The sequence below is a fragment of the Ranitomeya imitator genome, chromosome 2, assembly GCF_032444005.1.
Source record: "Ranitomeya imitator isolate aRanImi1 chromosome 2, aRanImi1.pri, whole genome shotgun sequence".
NCBI classification, from domain to species: Eukaryota; Metazoa; Chordata; class Amphibia; order Anura; family Dendrobatidae; genus Ranitomeya; species Ranitomeya imitator.
The window spans coordinates 329,507,155-329,525,280 of NC_091283.1; the positions used below are offsets into that span (position 1 = coordinate 329,507,155).

At 45.1% G+C, this 18,126-nt stretch overlaps 1 protein-coding gene across 1 annotated transcript in view; it reads left to right on the plus strand.

Annotated features, from left to right (window-relative positions):
* LOC138663562 (oocyte zinc finger protein XlCOF22-like) overlaps positions 1 to 12,887 on the plus strand; it is a 34,513-nt gene extending 21,626 nt beyond the window's left edge. Inside the window, exons 3-6 of the mRNA XM_069749808.1 lie at positions 67 to 190; positions 274 to 371; positions 576 to 666; positions 10,975 to 12,887. Of these exons, the coding sequence (XP_069605909.1) occupies positions 67 to 190; positions 274 to 371; positions 576 to 666; positions 10,975 to 12,359 (1,698 nt within the window). The 3' untranslated portion in view covers positions 12,360 to 12,887. The remainder of the gene's footprint in view (positions 1 to 66; positions 191 to 273; positions 372 to 575; positions 667 to 10,974) is intronic.
* Positions 12,888 to 18,126: the final 5,239 nt, after the last annotated feature.

The window sequence follows — 18,126 nt, forward strand, 5'->3', positions numbered from 1 at the left end:
ATGCTGGGACATTATATAGTAACAATATGAAGGGTTGGGGCATGACTGTATCATTGTATGTGTCAGGTTCCTATAAGGTGTCAGGATGTCTCCATCTATTTCTCCATGGAGGAGTGGGAGTATTTAGAAGGACAAAAAAGTCAGTACAAGGACATCATGAAGGAGGATCCCCAGCCCCTCACATCACCAGGTAATAGACAGGACTAAATACACACGGCCTATAATTATCTGTATGTAAAGAATGAATTCAGTCCCTGTATGTGTTTCCTCCAGATCTATCCAATAAGAGAACAACACCAGAGAGATGTCCCCGTCCTCTTCTTCCACAGGACTGTAAACAAGAAGATCCCAATGTTGCTCCGGATCATCAGGTAGATGGAGAGAAGGTGTCATGAGTGACATCTCCCCTATGATGTGTACACGGCTGTGAAGGTCTTGTGCTCTGTCTTGTTTTATCTACCAGTATTATATGTTTTATACTTGTGTAATGAGAACGGTGGAGATGGTAGGATTAGAGCTGATCATAGATTTTCACTTCTCCATCTGTCTGTGACTTTTACAATATTTTGTTTTAGGGTGAAGATCTGACCCATATTAATACTACAGAGACATATGTGAAGGGTGATGAGCGGTGTAAGGAGGAGATTCCTACGTATGACTACCCAGGTGAGTAGTAACCACTAAATGCAGAGAAGTCATAAATTCTTCTCAGTCACCAGCTATGGCTGGTTTATCGGTGGTGTAGTCTGGCCATATCACAATCATGTGATCACCATTTATTCAGTCGCCATGACAGCACCACGAGAGAGAGGGGATCTGCCCTTCAGGGACAGGAAACCTGAAGACATAAAAGGGCGGCACCTCTCTCCCGCATCAGTTGGTTTCCTGTCCCTGACAGGAGAACCTCTTCAGACAGGCCTTATGAAGAAGTTCGAAGAAACGAACATAACCCAGTCCTGGCAGGCCGATTCAGGTAGCGGGGGTCCCCTACCTCGGTCTGTCCAGGACACCGGAAGCACCACACGGCAGGGGAACTGCTGATGTCGGTGTCAGCAGAGAGGGGTAGCTTTTATCTAAATGCTTGCCTCTTAAGTGATCCGTCGCCGTTAGGTACCAGGTGAGTATATGGGGTCTTCTGCCATGGCCACGCCCAGGGGTCCTCCCGGGGTCTGTCCGCGGCCTGGTGGTGATATGCGAGTCGGCCGGGCGGCGCTGGCTTCCTCGACCGCGCGTCGGCACGCTCACCGTGGTCGCGACCGGAAGGGGCCTGTCTGGATGACGCGGCAGGGCATGCGCAGTGGGACCACGCCGGCCGATGACGTCGCTATCGCATCCTCGCCTGATCCTGGTACCCGGCAATTATGCGGTGGGGGGGCAGGTTTGCAGATGGGCCTTCGGGGGGGCGGAGGTCTGTTTACGGTCGGTCCGGGGCGCGGCCCTGGGGGAGGCACTCCAACATTTAATCATGGTACCGGGCAGATCACCTGGAGCCTGCTGACCCCCATCAGGGGGCGGTAACTTGGGGGTATTTAATGAGGAGTCTGACGACTGCTGAGTGCTTCTGACTCATTGTAATGGAGTCGTGGGAGCACCACTGCCTGACAAGCAGCAGCAGATTCAGCCCAGTGAGGTGCCTCGAATTATATCCCAATGGCAATCTAGTGGCAGTAGTCGCGCTGGTGGAGGCAAGGATACCCAAAAATCGAGGCAGAGCAAGTCCTCAAGCCGCAAAACATCGCCGGCTAGGAAGGACCCCCCACTGATTACGGTATCAATGACTGCACGCTTGGGTAAGTGATCTGTGTGAAAGTTCACTTAGTGATTTCCTGTTACTCCTTATATTCCTTCTCTCCTTGTTAGGGGAGAAAATGTTCCCGCAAAGCCAAACATAGGGAGTGTGCCGAATGTGTTGAACCACTCCCAGATGGCCATGACAGAAAGCTATTTAAACCCTGCATACAACGCTTAATTGAGGAAGAAGCCCCTGACCTTACTTCCACTCTAAGGTATATGGTTAGACAGGAAGTTAAAGGTTCTATTAAATCCATGTCCCAGAAAACGAATGTCAGGAGAAGCAAACATATTAGGTCCCCAATTTCGGATTTGGGGTCTCACTCGGGTGAACTGAGCTCTGATTCCTTTCCGTCATCCTCTTCATCTATAGAGACCGAGTCTAGCGCATGGCCGTGCGAGCCTTAAATAGTTGCAGCACGTACAGGACCTTCAAAGAAGGACCAATGGAAGTTGCTGCAGTACCTGAGCATGTGACCCTAGATCTCCACTGAGAGATCTTGCCCTGGGCATGCTCAGTGTATGCAAAGCAGGACTTAGTCCCAGAAAAGCCTGCTCGCCGCAGATCAGTGCAGGGTACAATAGCAGAGCCTGGAGAGGCAGCAGTAACCCTTTGCACAGTATCACTCAGTGAGACGCTGGGACCGACGTCTCCGCTGAGCAGGCTCCACTGTAGCCGATGCAGAATGGGAGACCGCAGCACACACGGATCGAGATTTCCCCTGTGCAGCAACACCTAACAGTCCTTCCCTCATTTTGTACCTACCAACTAATCCCACATAACTATATGCGAGAAGAAGAGATCCCAAATCATTATTAAAACCAATGTTTATTAATAAATGTTAAAAATAACATGATAAAAAAGCAAACAATACCGTACGGGACACCACCATGCACAGATATCTATACCTATACACACAGTGTGATATATAGTAAAATATTAGCAAGTAACTCCACTGAGAAACAAATCAATTTGGACACAATTCCAAACGGTAATGTCCACAAGAAGGCTGTTATTACATCACGTAGTCATATAATATAGTCAGCATATACAGCCCAAACAATACATTACTAACCTATAAAAAGGTAATCATAATCAGCACAATGGCCTCTGTTTACATAAGCAAAAAATGCTGATGAAGGTATGCGACCCGAAACAACCCCTAGAGTGGACCAGTGTGGAAGCCAAATATCATACAATGCAGTGAAGGGGTATGTGCTTATGGTGTCCCCCTCACCCCGATGCGCGTTTCGCCTCCTGCTTATTTCTGCTTTACACCTGTAAAAACAGATGTATCTTGAGAAAGGCAGATATGCGCCGAAATGTTGATGATTTAAACACATCTGTATTCATATGGGTCTATTATCTGAAATTGTGGATTTTCTTGTTAAAGCACAACAAAACGTTAGATAAATTTCTACCATTTTGATCTATTGACTTTTTACTCCAGAGCATCCATTCAACAGTGAGCACCCCGTTTCTTGACTGTAAATGCCAAATACATTGATTCTAAATGTGGTTTGAGCACACTATAAAACTCAGAAGCGAGGGGGAAATTTGACTTTGGGAGAGCGTATTTTGCTGGATTGGTTTATGGAAGCCATGTTGCTTTTCAAGAGCCTTTGAGCCACTAACAATGTAGAAACCTCTGTTTAAACAAGAAAATACAATCCCTAATCAAAAAGGAATGGAAAAGTTCAGACACAGTCCTCCTGACCCCAAAGAGAAAATACCCCTTTGATGACCCTGTTTGTTCTTTCCAGGGGCGGACACTAACAGCTTGGGGCCCCTGTGCAATAAATGTGTCTGGGCCCCCTTCCCTGCCCGGTATGCTGCGTAGGCCGGCGTCAGATGAGCGTATTGCATCAGATGCGATATGCTAATGACCCCCGGCTCCTGCTCTGCTGCAAGCAAGAGCCGAGTGTCATGCGTCTGTGCTCCAAGCCTCTCGCAGAGAGCGGATCGGAGCACAGCTCCGGAGGAAGCGGAGAAATGACTTTCTCCATCTCCTCCATTGCCAGGGTCAGCGTATATCGCACAGCACTCGGATGATATCCGAGTGATGTGCATTGTCTCACTTACACCTATAGGCTTATATGGGTGCGAGTGAGCCGAGCCTCGGCTGAGTGTCCGTGACAATCGCAGCATGCTACGATTTCACTCACACACTGAATACAGATACACATACATATACCGTACATACATACATACAACTTACACACATATACCGATATACCATACACACACAGATACACATACCGTGCATACATACACCTTACATACATATACCGATATACCGTACATACACAGATACACATACCATACGTACATACAGATACACATACATATACCGTACATACATACACCTTACATACATATACCGATATACCGTACATACACACACATATACCGTACATACATACACTTTAGATACATATACCGTGCTGCATGTGCGTACACACAGGTCTGCCACCTGCGTCTTTGTACGCATAATGGGGATGGAATTTCATAGAATCCCCCACTATGCTGTAACATCTGCCGCTGTGGATGAACGCAGTGTCCAATCCGCAGCAAATCCGCCATGTGGAAACACACCCTTATGGTCTATGTGAGATTGCAGCGGACAAAGACCAGGCTGGTGTTGTCACTATCGGGCCACTGTGCAGTGAAAATATGAGGATATGTCACTTTCCTTAGGTCTCCGGCATTAGTGAAGAGTGAACGTCCCCAAATAAGGCATTATCCAAACATGCTTGTGTGCGGAGTGTTTTTGGCATGCTTGAATAATATTTATTTTCGACTCCCCACAGCTTCATGTGGACTGTTCCACACATGCAGGGGTTGCCTAACAAACAGGGAATCATTCCTGCTTGTGTTGCGGATGTCAAAAAGCCACGAATCGTGCAGCAGCGGAAACTCGAACATAAGGCTATGTTCACACATTGCGGTTTTTACCGCAAAACCGCAGCAATTTCAGCAGTTTCCATAGCGTTTACAGTAACATGTAAACCCTATGGAAACCGCAAACCGCTGTGCACATGCTGCGGGAAAAACCGCGCGGGAACGCAGCAGTTTACAACCCGCAGCATGTCACTTCTTTGTGCAGAATCGCAGCGATTCTGCACCCATAGGAATGCATTGATCCGCTTACTTCCCGCATGGGGCTGTGCCCACCATGCGGGAAGTAAGCGGATAATGTGCGGGTTATACCCGGGGTGGAGGAGAGGAGACTCTCCTCCAGGCCCCGGGAACCATATTTGAGTAAAAAAAAAAAGAATTAAAATAAAAAATAATGCTATGCTCACCTCTCAGCGCTGCACGCGGCCGTCCGGTCTCAGGTTTGCTATGCGACCAGGACCTGCGGTGACGTCGCAGTCACATGACCGTGACGTCACGAAGGTCCTGGTCGCACAGCATCTTTGGAACCGGACCGCCGCCTGCAGCGCCGAGGAGATCGGGACGTCAGAGGGTGAGTATATCATTATTTTATTATTTTTAACATTACTATTGATGCTGCATATTGCTGCATATGCAGCATCAATAGTAGGAGTAAAATCCCGCAGCGGAAGCCGCAGGACAAACCGCAATAAATCTGCAGGGATTAAAAGATAAAGTAAGCAGCACAGCCCGACAACAAGGACTAGAGTGGTATCATTCAGGAAACTACTGAGCTCAAAACATATCGGGAGGTGCTCACGTCTGAACCATGACAGAAATGTAGTAATACGAAAAATGAAGAAAAGACGTGGCAACACTCACCAATCTTGTGAAGCAGATAAAGCCCTTTAATCAAGCAGTGAAGAGACCATATTCACGGCACGGGGGAGAAAAAGAGGTGAGCGGGGAGAGGACAACAGCCGTTTCGCGCCCACACCGGCGCTTCTACGGGTCGACCCGTAGAAGCGCCGGTGTGGGCGCGAAACGGCTGTTGTCCTCTCCCCGCTCACCTCTTTTTCTCCCCCGTGCCGTGAATATGGTCTCTTCACTGCTTGATTAAAGGGCTTTATCTGCTTCACAAATCTGCAGGGATAACCGCAGCGGGTTTGCCCTGCAGATTTATCAAATCCGCTGCGGGAGAACCCGCAGGGACCCGACGCTATTTGTGAACATGGCCTAAGACCACGCCGAAGATGCTCCTTTAGCACTTGAGCATGCTCAGATAACGCCTTATCCAAACATGCTCGCTTATGACTTGATCACTACTCCCAACATGGTTCAAATATAAATTGTTGTTTCTTTATTTTTCAAAACAAAACTGTATACTTACAACATTTCCACCAGGCAGCAAAGATCCTGTCAGCCTGGTCCACACTCGTCCTCTGCACTGAGTCTGCAGCAGCTTCCCGCTTCAAGCTGCGGACTCTAGAGCACAGACAGGTAATGATGCACAGATGTCACTGTGCACTCCATGTAATCTTAGACATTGCACCAGGGGATCGCCATCCCATCCCCCCTATATAGTGGATCATTTTAGTACCCGGCCCTTCTCCTACCTAACCTTGTGATCCCTCCTCAGTCCCTCTCCCCCCATTCTCATGTATCCCAGTCCCGAGGGATCACTGAGTCGTGCACACAGCAGCAGCAGCAGCAGCACAGGGACTTACAAACAGAGCGGAAGCTTCAGTGAGTCACCGACACTCCCCCTCTGTCTCCCTGGCTCCTCTCTTCCAGCGTCTGCCGTCACCATGGCTACCGCACCAGTGACTGCTGGACAGCAGCACAATGAATACTAACAGGAGAGGTCAGCAGGGGGGCCCTTTTGAACTTCATATCACTTGCGTGCAGCAGAGCGGCCCCCTGCTTCTCCTGTTAGCTGTCATTCACCGCCCTGCTTTCTCAGTCCTTCGGGGCCCCCTCCCGCTCTGGGCCCCGGTGCAGTTGCACAGGTTGAACCGGCGGTATGTCCGCCCATGGTTCTTTCTGGGGAAAAGGCTAAAAAAAATTTGCCTTGCCTTTTGAGGACATGGGGACCCTGAAAGACCCCATGGACAAAAAAGCTGAAATATTCTTGAAAAGCACTTGGGAGGCTGCCGGGGAGGGGATTAAAACCAGTCATAGCTGCCACATGCACCGCCAGAGCCCTAATGGTGTGGTTAGACCACTTAGTCACAACTAAAAGATAAATCCCCGAGAGAATCAGTTTTGGACTCGGTCTCAATAATGAAAGGAGCAGCTGCGTTCCTAGCAGACGCCTCTATAGACTCGGTTAGGTTAGCGGCAAGGTTCGCTTCCATTTCAAATACGGCGAGAAGGGCTTTATGGCTCAAATGCTGGCCCGACCTACAAACAAAAGCCAAATTATGCTTAATTCCCTGCGAAGGAGAATTCTTATTTGGGCCAACCCTAGACGACATTCTTGATAAAGCAGAGGATAAGAAAAAAGCTTTCCCTGGGTTTTCCAACCAGTTCTATAGACGGCCCTTTCGGAGTAGGAGATTCATACGTAGAAAGCTCCCTAATGGTCAAAAGGAGGGATGGGAGGATAAAAGATTTTGAGGGAAAGGGTTCATGTTCAACAAACCCGCAAACAAAAAACCACCCCAATGAAGGTGGGCCCCAGGTGGGAGGGAGATTGGCCTACTTTCTTCCAGCCTGGGAAAAAATATCGGGGAGCGCATGGATCTTAAATATAATAAGAAAAGGTCTAAAGCTGAAGTTCCATACTATCGCATCCCGTCACTTTGTCATAACCCCTCAAAGGAAGGTAGAAGCCGAGCAACTAGGCCTCCAAAAAGAAACACAGAATCTATTAGCAAAAAATGTCCTGCAAGAATTTCCAGACTGAGAGAAAGGCATGGGATTTTACTCCCTCTATTTCTTCGGATAAAACTGGATGGAATTTACAGGACAATAATAAATTTGAAAAAACTAAACAAATATCTAGTGACTCAACAATTCAAAATGGAGACAAAGACAAGTTTGAGCGCTTTATCCGTCTTGTTTCATGACTCATCGATTTTAAAAGACGCATATTACCATGTGCCAATCCACTTAGATCATCAGAAATTCCTTAGGGTGGCAGTAATGATGCAAGGGGAGTTAAAACATTACCAATTCAGAGCCCTCCCATTTGTCCTAGCCATAGCACCGAGGGTGTTTACGAAACTAATGGAGGTCATGGCTCACATAAGAGAACAAAATATTCTGATAGTTCCATATCTGGATGACCTACTGGTGGTTTTTTTTAAATCAGATAGCTTTTTATTAAGCATAATAAATGATATCTACTTATACAGCAAGTTACATTTGTGTTTTAAATTAACAAGAAAATATACCCCTCCCCCCCCTCCCTCAGATAACCAACCCCAACCATACCTACCCCTCAACGAGAAGATCTTCCCTATTACAGACATATTATATCATTAACATTGTTTTCAACAACCCCTCAATTATTCCCATTTAGCCATGGCTGCCATAGTTTCTGAAAAAACCCCATCCTATTCCTCTTGATATAGATGCTTTTTTCGAGCTGGACAATATGATTCGCCTGTGCAACAAACTCTCGTCTGGTTGGAGGTTCCTCCCTAATCCAGTATCTCGCAATCACTTTCCTTGCAATGAAGAGTAATCTAGCTATTGCCATTTTTGCAGTTTCGTCGGCCGATATTTCCTCCACGTACCCAAGTACACAAACCACTGGATCCCTGGGAATCGCACACCCATAAAGCACCCCAATTTGGTTCAACACTACCACCCAATACGAAAAGAGTCTAGGACACATCCACAACATGTGCAGCATACCCGCCCCAGACTGAGCGCATCTGGGGCACCTAGAATCAGATCTCACTCCAGCTCTAAACAACAAGTCGGGTGTCCTATAGGCCCTATTTACCACATATAGTTGCGACAGTCTCCCAGGTTCACTCATTGACAATTTGGGTACATATTCCAGAATAGATTCCCATTTGTCATCGTCTATTTCCCCCAGTTCAGCCTCCCACTTCTCTCTAGCCTTAATCGGGTAATCTGCCAGAAATGTTGTGCAGCAAATCCCCATATACTTCCGATATTGCCCCCTTTGTTCCATTATTATTTAGTATAAAGTCTAACATGAGATCTTTCTGAATCACCATGGGCCCCCTCCTCTTCTGTGCCTGAAAAGCGTGCTGAACTCTCCTATATTGATACCACTTTAACCACGGGAACTGAAATTCCTGCTGAAGCGCATCGTAAGATTTAAGACTCCCATTGTGAATCAATTGTCCTAACAACCTAATGCCTTTCTCCCTCCATTCTCCCATTCCTTCCATATGGTTAAATTCTTGAAGAGAGGAGTTATCCCAGATAGGTGAAAATTCCGTGAATCCCCCAACTCCCCTAATTCGTTTAAGCATCTGCCATACCCTATGAATTAAATTCATGGTGAGAAAACAAGTCCCCAATTTCTTAGAGTCCTGCTTCCAGGCCCAGACTCAGACCTACTGGTGGTTGGCGAATCCTCTCACCATTGCAGTCAACAGCTGGACAAAGTGATGACATCCCTGACAAACCTAGGATGGCTGTTAAACCTAGCAATGTCCAGGATCATTCCAACTCAAATGCAGCAGCACCTAGGAATAATGATATTCAGACTCAAACAGGCAAGAATGCCATCTCCAGACGGGAAAATTTTGAACATGGTGCAGCTGGTAGCACAACTGAGGGAATCTCCGGTCATCACCTTGCGCAAAGCAATGTCCATACTAGAATCAATGACAGCCTGTATTCCAGCGGTCCGTTGGGCCCAAAGTTATACCAGGGACCTTCAGTGGGAGATACTAGAGGCAGAGTCTCGTTTAAAGGGAGATTTAGAAAAGCACTTAAAAATCTCATCAAAACCAATACGTTCCCTAGCTTGGTGGGTGAATCCAGACAACTTAGTCAGGGGTGTCCCGTGGGTGTGGCCAATATCTATAACACTAACCACAGACGCAAGCCCCTGGGCTGGGGGGTGCATCTGGACAGACCAATTGCTCAAGGTCCTTGGTCAGTAGAGCAGAAAATTGAAGAACCAAACAGGATATTTCACCGCCAGGAGTTCTTTCATATCAGCCACTTTCTGGACTCTCTTCAATCCCATCATGTAAGGGTGTTCTGAGACAACTGGGTGGTGGTGGCATATTTGAATCACCAGAGGGGCACCAGGTCTCGAGCATTGATGGGCGTAACAAAATCCATCCTGCTGTTAGCAGAGACCAATCTAGCTTCATTATCAGCTCTTCACATCAAAGGCACGGAAAGTCAGGCCGCAGATTTTTTTAAGTTGAACACAGCTGAGGCAGGGGGAGTGGGAATTAAACCAGGATGTATTCAACTACATAGTAGAGCTTTGGGGTTTCACACACACATTAGTTGTTAAGAAGTGCCTGGTCCAATATCTGTCAGCCGCGAGGGACTGTAGGGAAGGATAGGTCTCTTTTTGTTTGCTTTCAGGGTCCAAATAAAGGACATAAAGGATCAAAGGCCACACTGGCGAGATGGATACGAGACGCTATCATCCTTTCGTATTCCTCGTGTAATGAAGCAATTCCAGAGGGGGTCAGAGCTCATTCGACCAGGTCAGTGGTGACCTCATGGGCAGAGAGAGCCGGAGCCTCAATTGAGCAGATATGTAGAGCAGCTACTTGGTCTTCTCCTTCTACTTTCTTTAGTCATTACTGACTAGATCTGACCTCTTCTTCAGACCTCACCTTTTGCAGAAGGGTTCTGGAGGCAGTGGTCCTCCCCCCTAATGTACATTCTATTAAATTCTCTCCGTAGTACCGTCATTGGGGGAAAGAGAAAATCGTAGTTACTTACCGATAACGGTATTTCTCTGATCCCATGACGGCACCCATACATTCCCTCCCTTCACACTAGGATTACTTATTAATGTTTAGTCATGCGGTGCCTCTAATAAGTCTGAATTAAAATATTTGTTTGGTTTAACTTCAGCTGAAGTTCTGTTTAATGCTCTGTAAACCAACTGATGTGGGAAAAAGGTACCGCTTTTTTAACCTGTAGGTTTCCTGTCACTGAGGGCGGATCCCTCTCTCTCCGTGGTGCCGTCATGGGATCAGAGAAATAGTTATCGGTAAGTAACTACGTTTTTTTTTTTTTTTTTTAATAGCTTTCCATTTTTATTGACAGTTTAAATAGAAATTTTCAAAAATATTAAGTTTGAGGATATTTAACTGAAAAATAATTGGTTTTATTTTTTGCAGATGACTGTACCAGGAGATCAGAGGGACAGCTGACATCTTCTTCAATTTTTAAATCCGATAATCTTGAGATCCCACACGATGCAATAGAAGTGAATGCAATTACTCCAGATATACCATCATCCCTTCACAGCATCTGTCTGTCATCTGATCCTTTGAAACAGGTCCTGTCTTCTGATTCATTACCGACTACTAAGGAAAATCAAATTAGTAAAATAAGCATTAACAAACGAACTGCTCCTAAATCAAAGAAGCCAATTTCACCTTCAGAATATGGAAATGGCTTTCCCCATGAAAAGACTTTTCTTAAACATCAAACAATTCACACAGCTGAGAACAGATTTTCTTGTTCCAAGTGTGGGAAATGTTTTAACAAGAAATCAGATTTGCGTAAGCACCAGAGAATTCACACAGGGGAGAAGCCTTTTTCCTGTTCCGATTGTGGGAAATGTTTTAACCAGAAATCAGATTTGCATAAGCACCAGAGAGTTCACACAGGGCAGAAGCCTTTTTCCTGTTCCGAATGTGGGAAATGTTTTAACCAGAAATCAGATTTTGTTATACACCACAGAACTCACACAGGGGAGAAGCCTTTTTCCTGTTTAGAATGTGGGAAATGTTTTAACCATAAATCAGGTTTGTCTAAGCACCAGAGAATTCACACAGGGCAGAAGCCTTTTTCCTGTTCAGAATGTGGGAAATGTTTTAACCAGAAATCAGATTTTGTTATACACCACAGAACTCACACAGGGGAGAAGCCTTTTTCTTGTTCAGAATGTGGGAAATGTTTTAACCAGAAAGCTCATCTTGATTACCACCAGAGAAACCACACAGGGGAGAAGCCTTTTTCTTGTTCAGAATGTGGGAAATGTTTTAACCAGAAATCAGATTTTGTTATACACCACAGAACTCACACAGGGGAGAAGCCTTTTTCTTGTTTAGAATGTGGGAAATGTTTTAACCATAAATCAGATTTGCGTAAGCACCAGAGAACCCACACAGGGGAGAAGCCTTTTTTCTGTTCAGAATGTGGGAAATGTTTTAACCAGAAAGCTCATCTTGATTACCACCAGAGAACTCACACAGGGGAGAAGCCTTTTTCCTGTTCAGAGTGTGGGAAATGTTTTAACCAGAAATCAAATTTTGTTACACACAACAGAACTCGCACAGGGGAGAAGCCTTTTTTTCCTGTTCAGGATGTGGGAAATGTTTTAACCAGAAATCAAATTTTGTTAAACACAACAGAACTCACACAGGGGAGAAGCCTTTTTCCTGTTCAGAATGTGGGAAATGTTTTAATGATAAATCAGATTTGCTTAAATGCCAGAGAATTCACTCTGGGGAGAAGCTTTTTTCATGTTCTTAATGTGGGAAATCTTTTAAACTGAAAGATATTTTCTTAAATGTGTTATCATGTTTGGCCTTGTTAAAAAATCAAAAAAATCATTCACCCTCCATGTCAGTGCTGCTCAAGCGGTATCAGCAATCATGTTCCTGGGGCTCTATTAGATTGCTACATAGCACATGCCCTGTGCCCAATCAGCCCCAGCTTCACTGTCCCTGCCCTGAGACGTATTGAAAATCAACTGGAAGCCAGGGCTGCGACTTCTCTTTGACTTCCTCTTATTGTTCTATTTTTGTCTGAAGGTGAGAACAGTGAAGCCAGCTCTAATTGGACACGGGGCTCGTGTGACATAATAACCTGAGCCCCCAAAACGCAAGTGCTGACACTGCTGGATCCGCGCCAGCATGGGAGGTTTATACAAGTTTTTTTATTTTAACAGGACCAAACATGAGGAATTAGAAGTCAAAATCACACAGAGGAGAAGACCTTATGATACCTAGAGTGTGAAATATGAATTACTGGAATAATCGTATTTTGTTGACCATCAAAAATAACTCTGAGAAGCAATATGTTATTAAAAAATTGTACAAAAACTTAGAACAGCCAGACATATTATTGATTGAGAAAGGGAAATTACTTTAGAACTTGCCATATTACTTGTACTATAAGACACACTTTTCCATTACGTCCCTCCAGACAGCACCACAGACGTAGTCCTTCCTTGACCTGTAGCGGGACAGGATTGCAGAGAGGTTAAAAGGCCCCTCCCTTCTCCACCCGCCAGTGGTTTTTCCTGTCCCTACAGGGGATGGTTTTATGAGAGGTTGCTCCTAGATTGAAGATAGCATGTGGACGTTGCACGGACTAAGGGGGATCTCGGCCTTCCTTTCCCCTGTCAAGCAGTGGCTGACACCTCTCTGAATATGAGGTCCCTCAGCCATCAGTTGCTGTACCATTACGGACTTGGGAGGGATCGTAGGGTCTCGTCCTTCCCTTCCCCCTGTCAAGCGGTCCATGGCCGACGCATCTCTGAGAAAAGTCCCTCAGCCAACAGCCAGCCTGTGCATCATTGGCAGTAATGCAGCATTCCTGATGTGACACAGCTTCCCTCCATGGTGGGCACTCAGCATTACCTGCTTCCCCTGTTTTTCTAGCGGGTGTGGAGCCAGCACAGGTAAGTGCACTGTGGAATGTTGTGTTGACGGCCTAAGCCTCTGGGCTAATGCTGGTCTCATGCCTTCGTGCCAAATTTGGGCCTAAAGCCTCATGTGCTGAGGTTTGATTTCACATATATGCAGCTAAGCCTTGGACCTCTAGGCTATCATAAGACCATATGTCCGGGCTACATCTCATGATTTGACTTCAGTTAGTTGCATGTCATATCTGCACAGGGCCTTATGATCAGGCTTTAGAGTGACTTTTATGAAGCATGTTTCCTATTTTTGGCTTAATAAACAAGTGCTTCACTGTTCTTTGAAACCTAACTACTCCAGCCATAGCAGAGCACATGGTGTTAATGCACCACATTGTCTCCATGAAGACTGCCCTCCAGCTGCAGCTCATTATTGGATGATTAGCCTGAATTCTGATAGATTGCTCTCTAGAATGTAAAGGTACCTTCACACTAAACGACGCTGCAGCGATCCAGACAACGATCCGGATCGCTGCAGCGTCGCTGTTTGGTCGCTGGAGAGCTGTCACACAGACCGCTCTCCAGCGACCAACGATGCCGGTAACCAGGGTAAACATCGGGTTACTAAGCGCAGGGCCGCGCTTAGTAACCTGATGTTTACCCTGGTTACCATCCTAAAAGTAAAAAAAACAAACGCTTCATACTTACCTTCCGCTGTCTGTCCCTCAGCGCTCTGCTTCTCTGTACTGGCTGTGAGCACAGTGGCCGTAAAGCACAGCGGTGACGTCACCGCTCTGCTTTCCGGCCGCTGTGCTCACAGTGAGTGCAGGAAAGCACAACGCCAGGGACAGATAGCGGAAGGTAAGTATGAAGTGTTTGTTTTTTTTACTTTTAGGATGGTAACCAGGGTAAACATCGGGTTACTAAGCGCGGCCCTGCGCTTAGTAACCCGAAGTTTACCCTGGTTACCAGCGAGGACATCGCTGAATCGGCGTCACACACGCCGATTCAGCGATGTCAGCGGGAGAGCCAGCGACCAAATAAAGTTCTGGCCTTCTAGCCCCGACCAACGACATCACAGCAGGATCCTGATCGCTGCTGCGTGTCAAACTGAACGATATCGCTAGCCAGGACGCTGCAACGTCACGGATCGCTAGCGATATCGTTCAGTGTGAAGATACCTTAACTGTGGGCCTGGTCTCTTGTTTGGTACCTTCAAGAATGGCCATAGTCTGTCTGTTCCTCAGATTGCCTCTGTGCATCATATTGCATCATTGTGCCTCTGTGAATCATATTGTATCATAGTTACATATAGTTATTAAGGTTGAAGGAAGACTTTAAGTCCATCTAGTTCAACCCATAGCCTAACCTAACATGCCCTAACATGTTGATCCAGAGGAAGGCAAAAAAAACCCATGTGGCAAAGAGTAAGCTCCACATTGGGGAAAAAAATTCCTTCCCGACTCCACATACGGCAATCAGACTAGTTCCCTGGATCAACGCCCTATCAAGGAATCTAGTATATATACCCTGTAACATTACACTTTTCCAGAAAGGTATCCAGTCCCCTCTTAAATTTAAGTAATGAATCACTCATTACAACATCATACGGCAGAGAGTTCCATAGTCTCACTGCTCTTACAGTAAAGAATCCGCGTCTATTATTATGCTTAAACCTTCTTTCCTCCAGACGTAGAGGATGCCCCCTTATCCCTGTCTCAGGTCTATGATTAAAAAGATCATCAGAAAGGTCTTTGTACTGTCCCCTCATATATTTATACATTAAAATAAGATCACCCCTTAGTCTTCGTTTTTCCAAACTAAATAGCCCCAAGTGTAATAACCTATCCTGGTATTGCAGACCCCCCAGTCCTCTAATAACCTTGGTCGCTCTTCTCTGCACCCGCTCTAGTTCAGCTATGTCTTTCTTATACACCGGAGACCAGAACTTTGCACAGTATTCTAAGTGTGGTCGAACTAGTGACTTGTATAGAGGTAGAATGATGTTCTCCTCATGAGCATCTATGCCTCTTTTAATGCATCCCATTATTTTATTTGCCTTTGTAGCAGCTGCCTGACACTGGCCACTGAATATGAGTTTGTCATCCACCCATACACAGTTTTGGCCAGATTTTTAGAATTAAGCACATAGTTATACATCTTATTACTTCTACCCGAGTGCATGACCTTACATTTATCCCCATTAAAGCTCATTTGCCATTTATCAGCCCAAGCTTCTAGTTTACATAAATCATCCTGTAATATAAAATTGTCCTCCTCTGTACTGATTACCCTGCAGAGTTTAGTGTCATCTGCAAATATTGAAATTCTACTCTGAATGCCCCCTACAGGTCATTAATAAATATGTTAAAAAGAAGAGGGCCCAATACTGACCCCTGTGGTACCCCACTGCTAACCGCGACCCAGTCCAAGTGTGCTCCATTAATAACCACCCTTTGTTTCCTATCCCTGAGCCAGCTCTCAACCCACTTACACATATTTTCCCCTATCCCCATTATTCTCATTTTATGTATCAACCTATTGTGTGGCACCGTATCAAAAGCTTTTGAAAAGACAATATACACTACATCTACTGGGTTCCCTTGGTCCAGTCCGGAACTTACCTCTTCATAGAAGCTGATCAAATTAGTCTGACATGAACGGTCCCTAGTAAATCCGTGCTGATACTGGGTCATGAGGTTATTCCTCTGCAGATACTCCAGTATAGCATCTCTTAGAAAATCCTCCAGGATTTTACCCACAGTAGAGGTTAAGCTTACTGGCCTATAATTACCGAGTTCAGTTTTTGTCCCCTATATGAATATTAGCACCACATTTGCTATACGCCAGTCTTGTGGTACAGACCCTGTTATTATGGACCCGGGCCCGGAGATTTTTTTTTTTCCAAACTGTATTTATTAAACATTTTCAATTAAACATTTTCAACATTAGCATATCAACATGCAAACATAGGTACACGGAATTACCTCTCCCTTTCCGGTAATACAGAAGCCCACTATTAAAGACGATAACTATTTTAGCGATCCAGTTTGCAAGTTAAAGGCAAAGTGCCTCTCAATCAAGGTAAACATAAGGCTAAAGACATAGAATTCAACATGGAAATACAGTACGAGTGGACTACCACTCTGTAACTAGATAACCCCAAATGGTGAGAGAGGGGAAGTAATAGCTAAAGAAAAGATGAAGAACAAAAAAGAGGGGGGAGGGGTCAACAAACAGACTAGGGAAAATCAAGGAGAGGGGGGGGGGGAACACACGACTCCGCATTACGCCCAGTGTGTTATTTAGGAGACAAGTCCGCTTACAAGGGTGCTCGGTCCGCTACCGTCCGTTCCAGGAACCATGTAGTTGTGCAGAAGCATTGTTTGAGCCTCTGTTGTATATGCGTTGGAAGGATGGGTATAAGTGGCTGCCATAGTTCAAAAAAATTTTGGGTTTTTAGTTCTTTCTGAAGGGAAGCCTCCACCCAATCCATCCTAAATAGGAAAGAAAGTTTGCGGGCCCGGAGATTTGTCAATTTTAGTGATTTTTAGACGTCGCTGTACTTCCTGCTGGGTTAAGCAGGTGACAATTAATGAGGAATTTTTGTTATCACCGATCATATTGTCTGCCATGGGATTTTCTTGTGTAAATACTGATGAAAAAGTCATTTAGCATATTGGCTTGTTCCTCATCCTCATCCACCATTTCACCCAGACTATTTTTAAGGGGGCCAACACTATAACTTTTTAGTTTCTTACTATTTATGTAGTTAAAGAATATTTTGGGATTATTTGTACTCTCTCTGGCAATGAGTCTCTCTGTCTCAATCTTAGCTGCCTTGATTTGCTTTTTACAGAATTTATTTAATTTTCTGTATTTATTTAATGCCTCATCACTACCTACTTCCTTTAATTCTCTAAATGCTTTCTTTTTGTCACTTATTGCGCCCCTTACAGCTCTATTTAGCCATATTGGTTTCCTCCTATTTCTAGTATGTTTATTCACATATGGTATATACTGTGCACAGGTCCTATCCAGGATGCTAATAAATGTCTTCCATTTTCTTTGTGTATTTTTATGTCTCAGGATATCGTCCCAGTTAATTGCACCAAGATCCTCTCTCATCCGTTGGAAATTTGCCCTCCTGAAGTTTAGTGTCCTTGTAACCCCCCTACTACCCATCTTATTAAAGGATACATGAAAACTTATTATTTTGTGATCACTATTCCCCAAGTGACCCCCAACCCTTATATTTGCTATGCGGTCTGGCCTGTTGGTTAATATTAGGTCTAGCACTGCCCCCCTTCTTGTTGGGTCCTGAACCAATTGTGAAAAGTAATTGTCTCTCATAGTTGTCAAAAACAGATTACCTTTGCTGGAACTGCAGGTTTCTGTTCCCCAATCTATTTCAGGGTAGTTGAAGTCCCCCATAATAATCACTTCTCCATGAGTCGCAGCTTCATCTATTTGCTTTACGAGGATATTCTCCATTGCTTCCATTATTTTTGGAGACTTATAACAAACCCCTATAAGTAATTTATTATTTTTCCACCTCCCCTTATCTCCACCCACAGGGACTCAACATTTTCATTACATTCACCTATATTATCGCGCCAGATGGGTTTTAAGGACGATTTTACATACAGACACACCCCTCCCCCTCGCTTATCTGTAT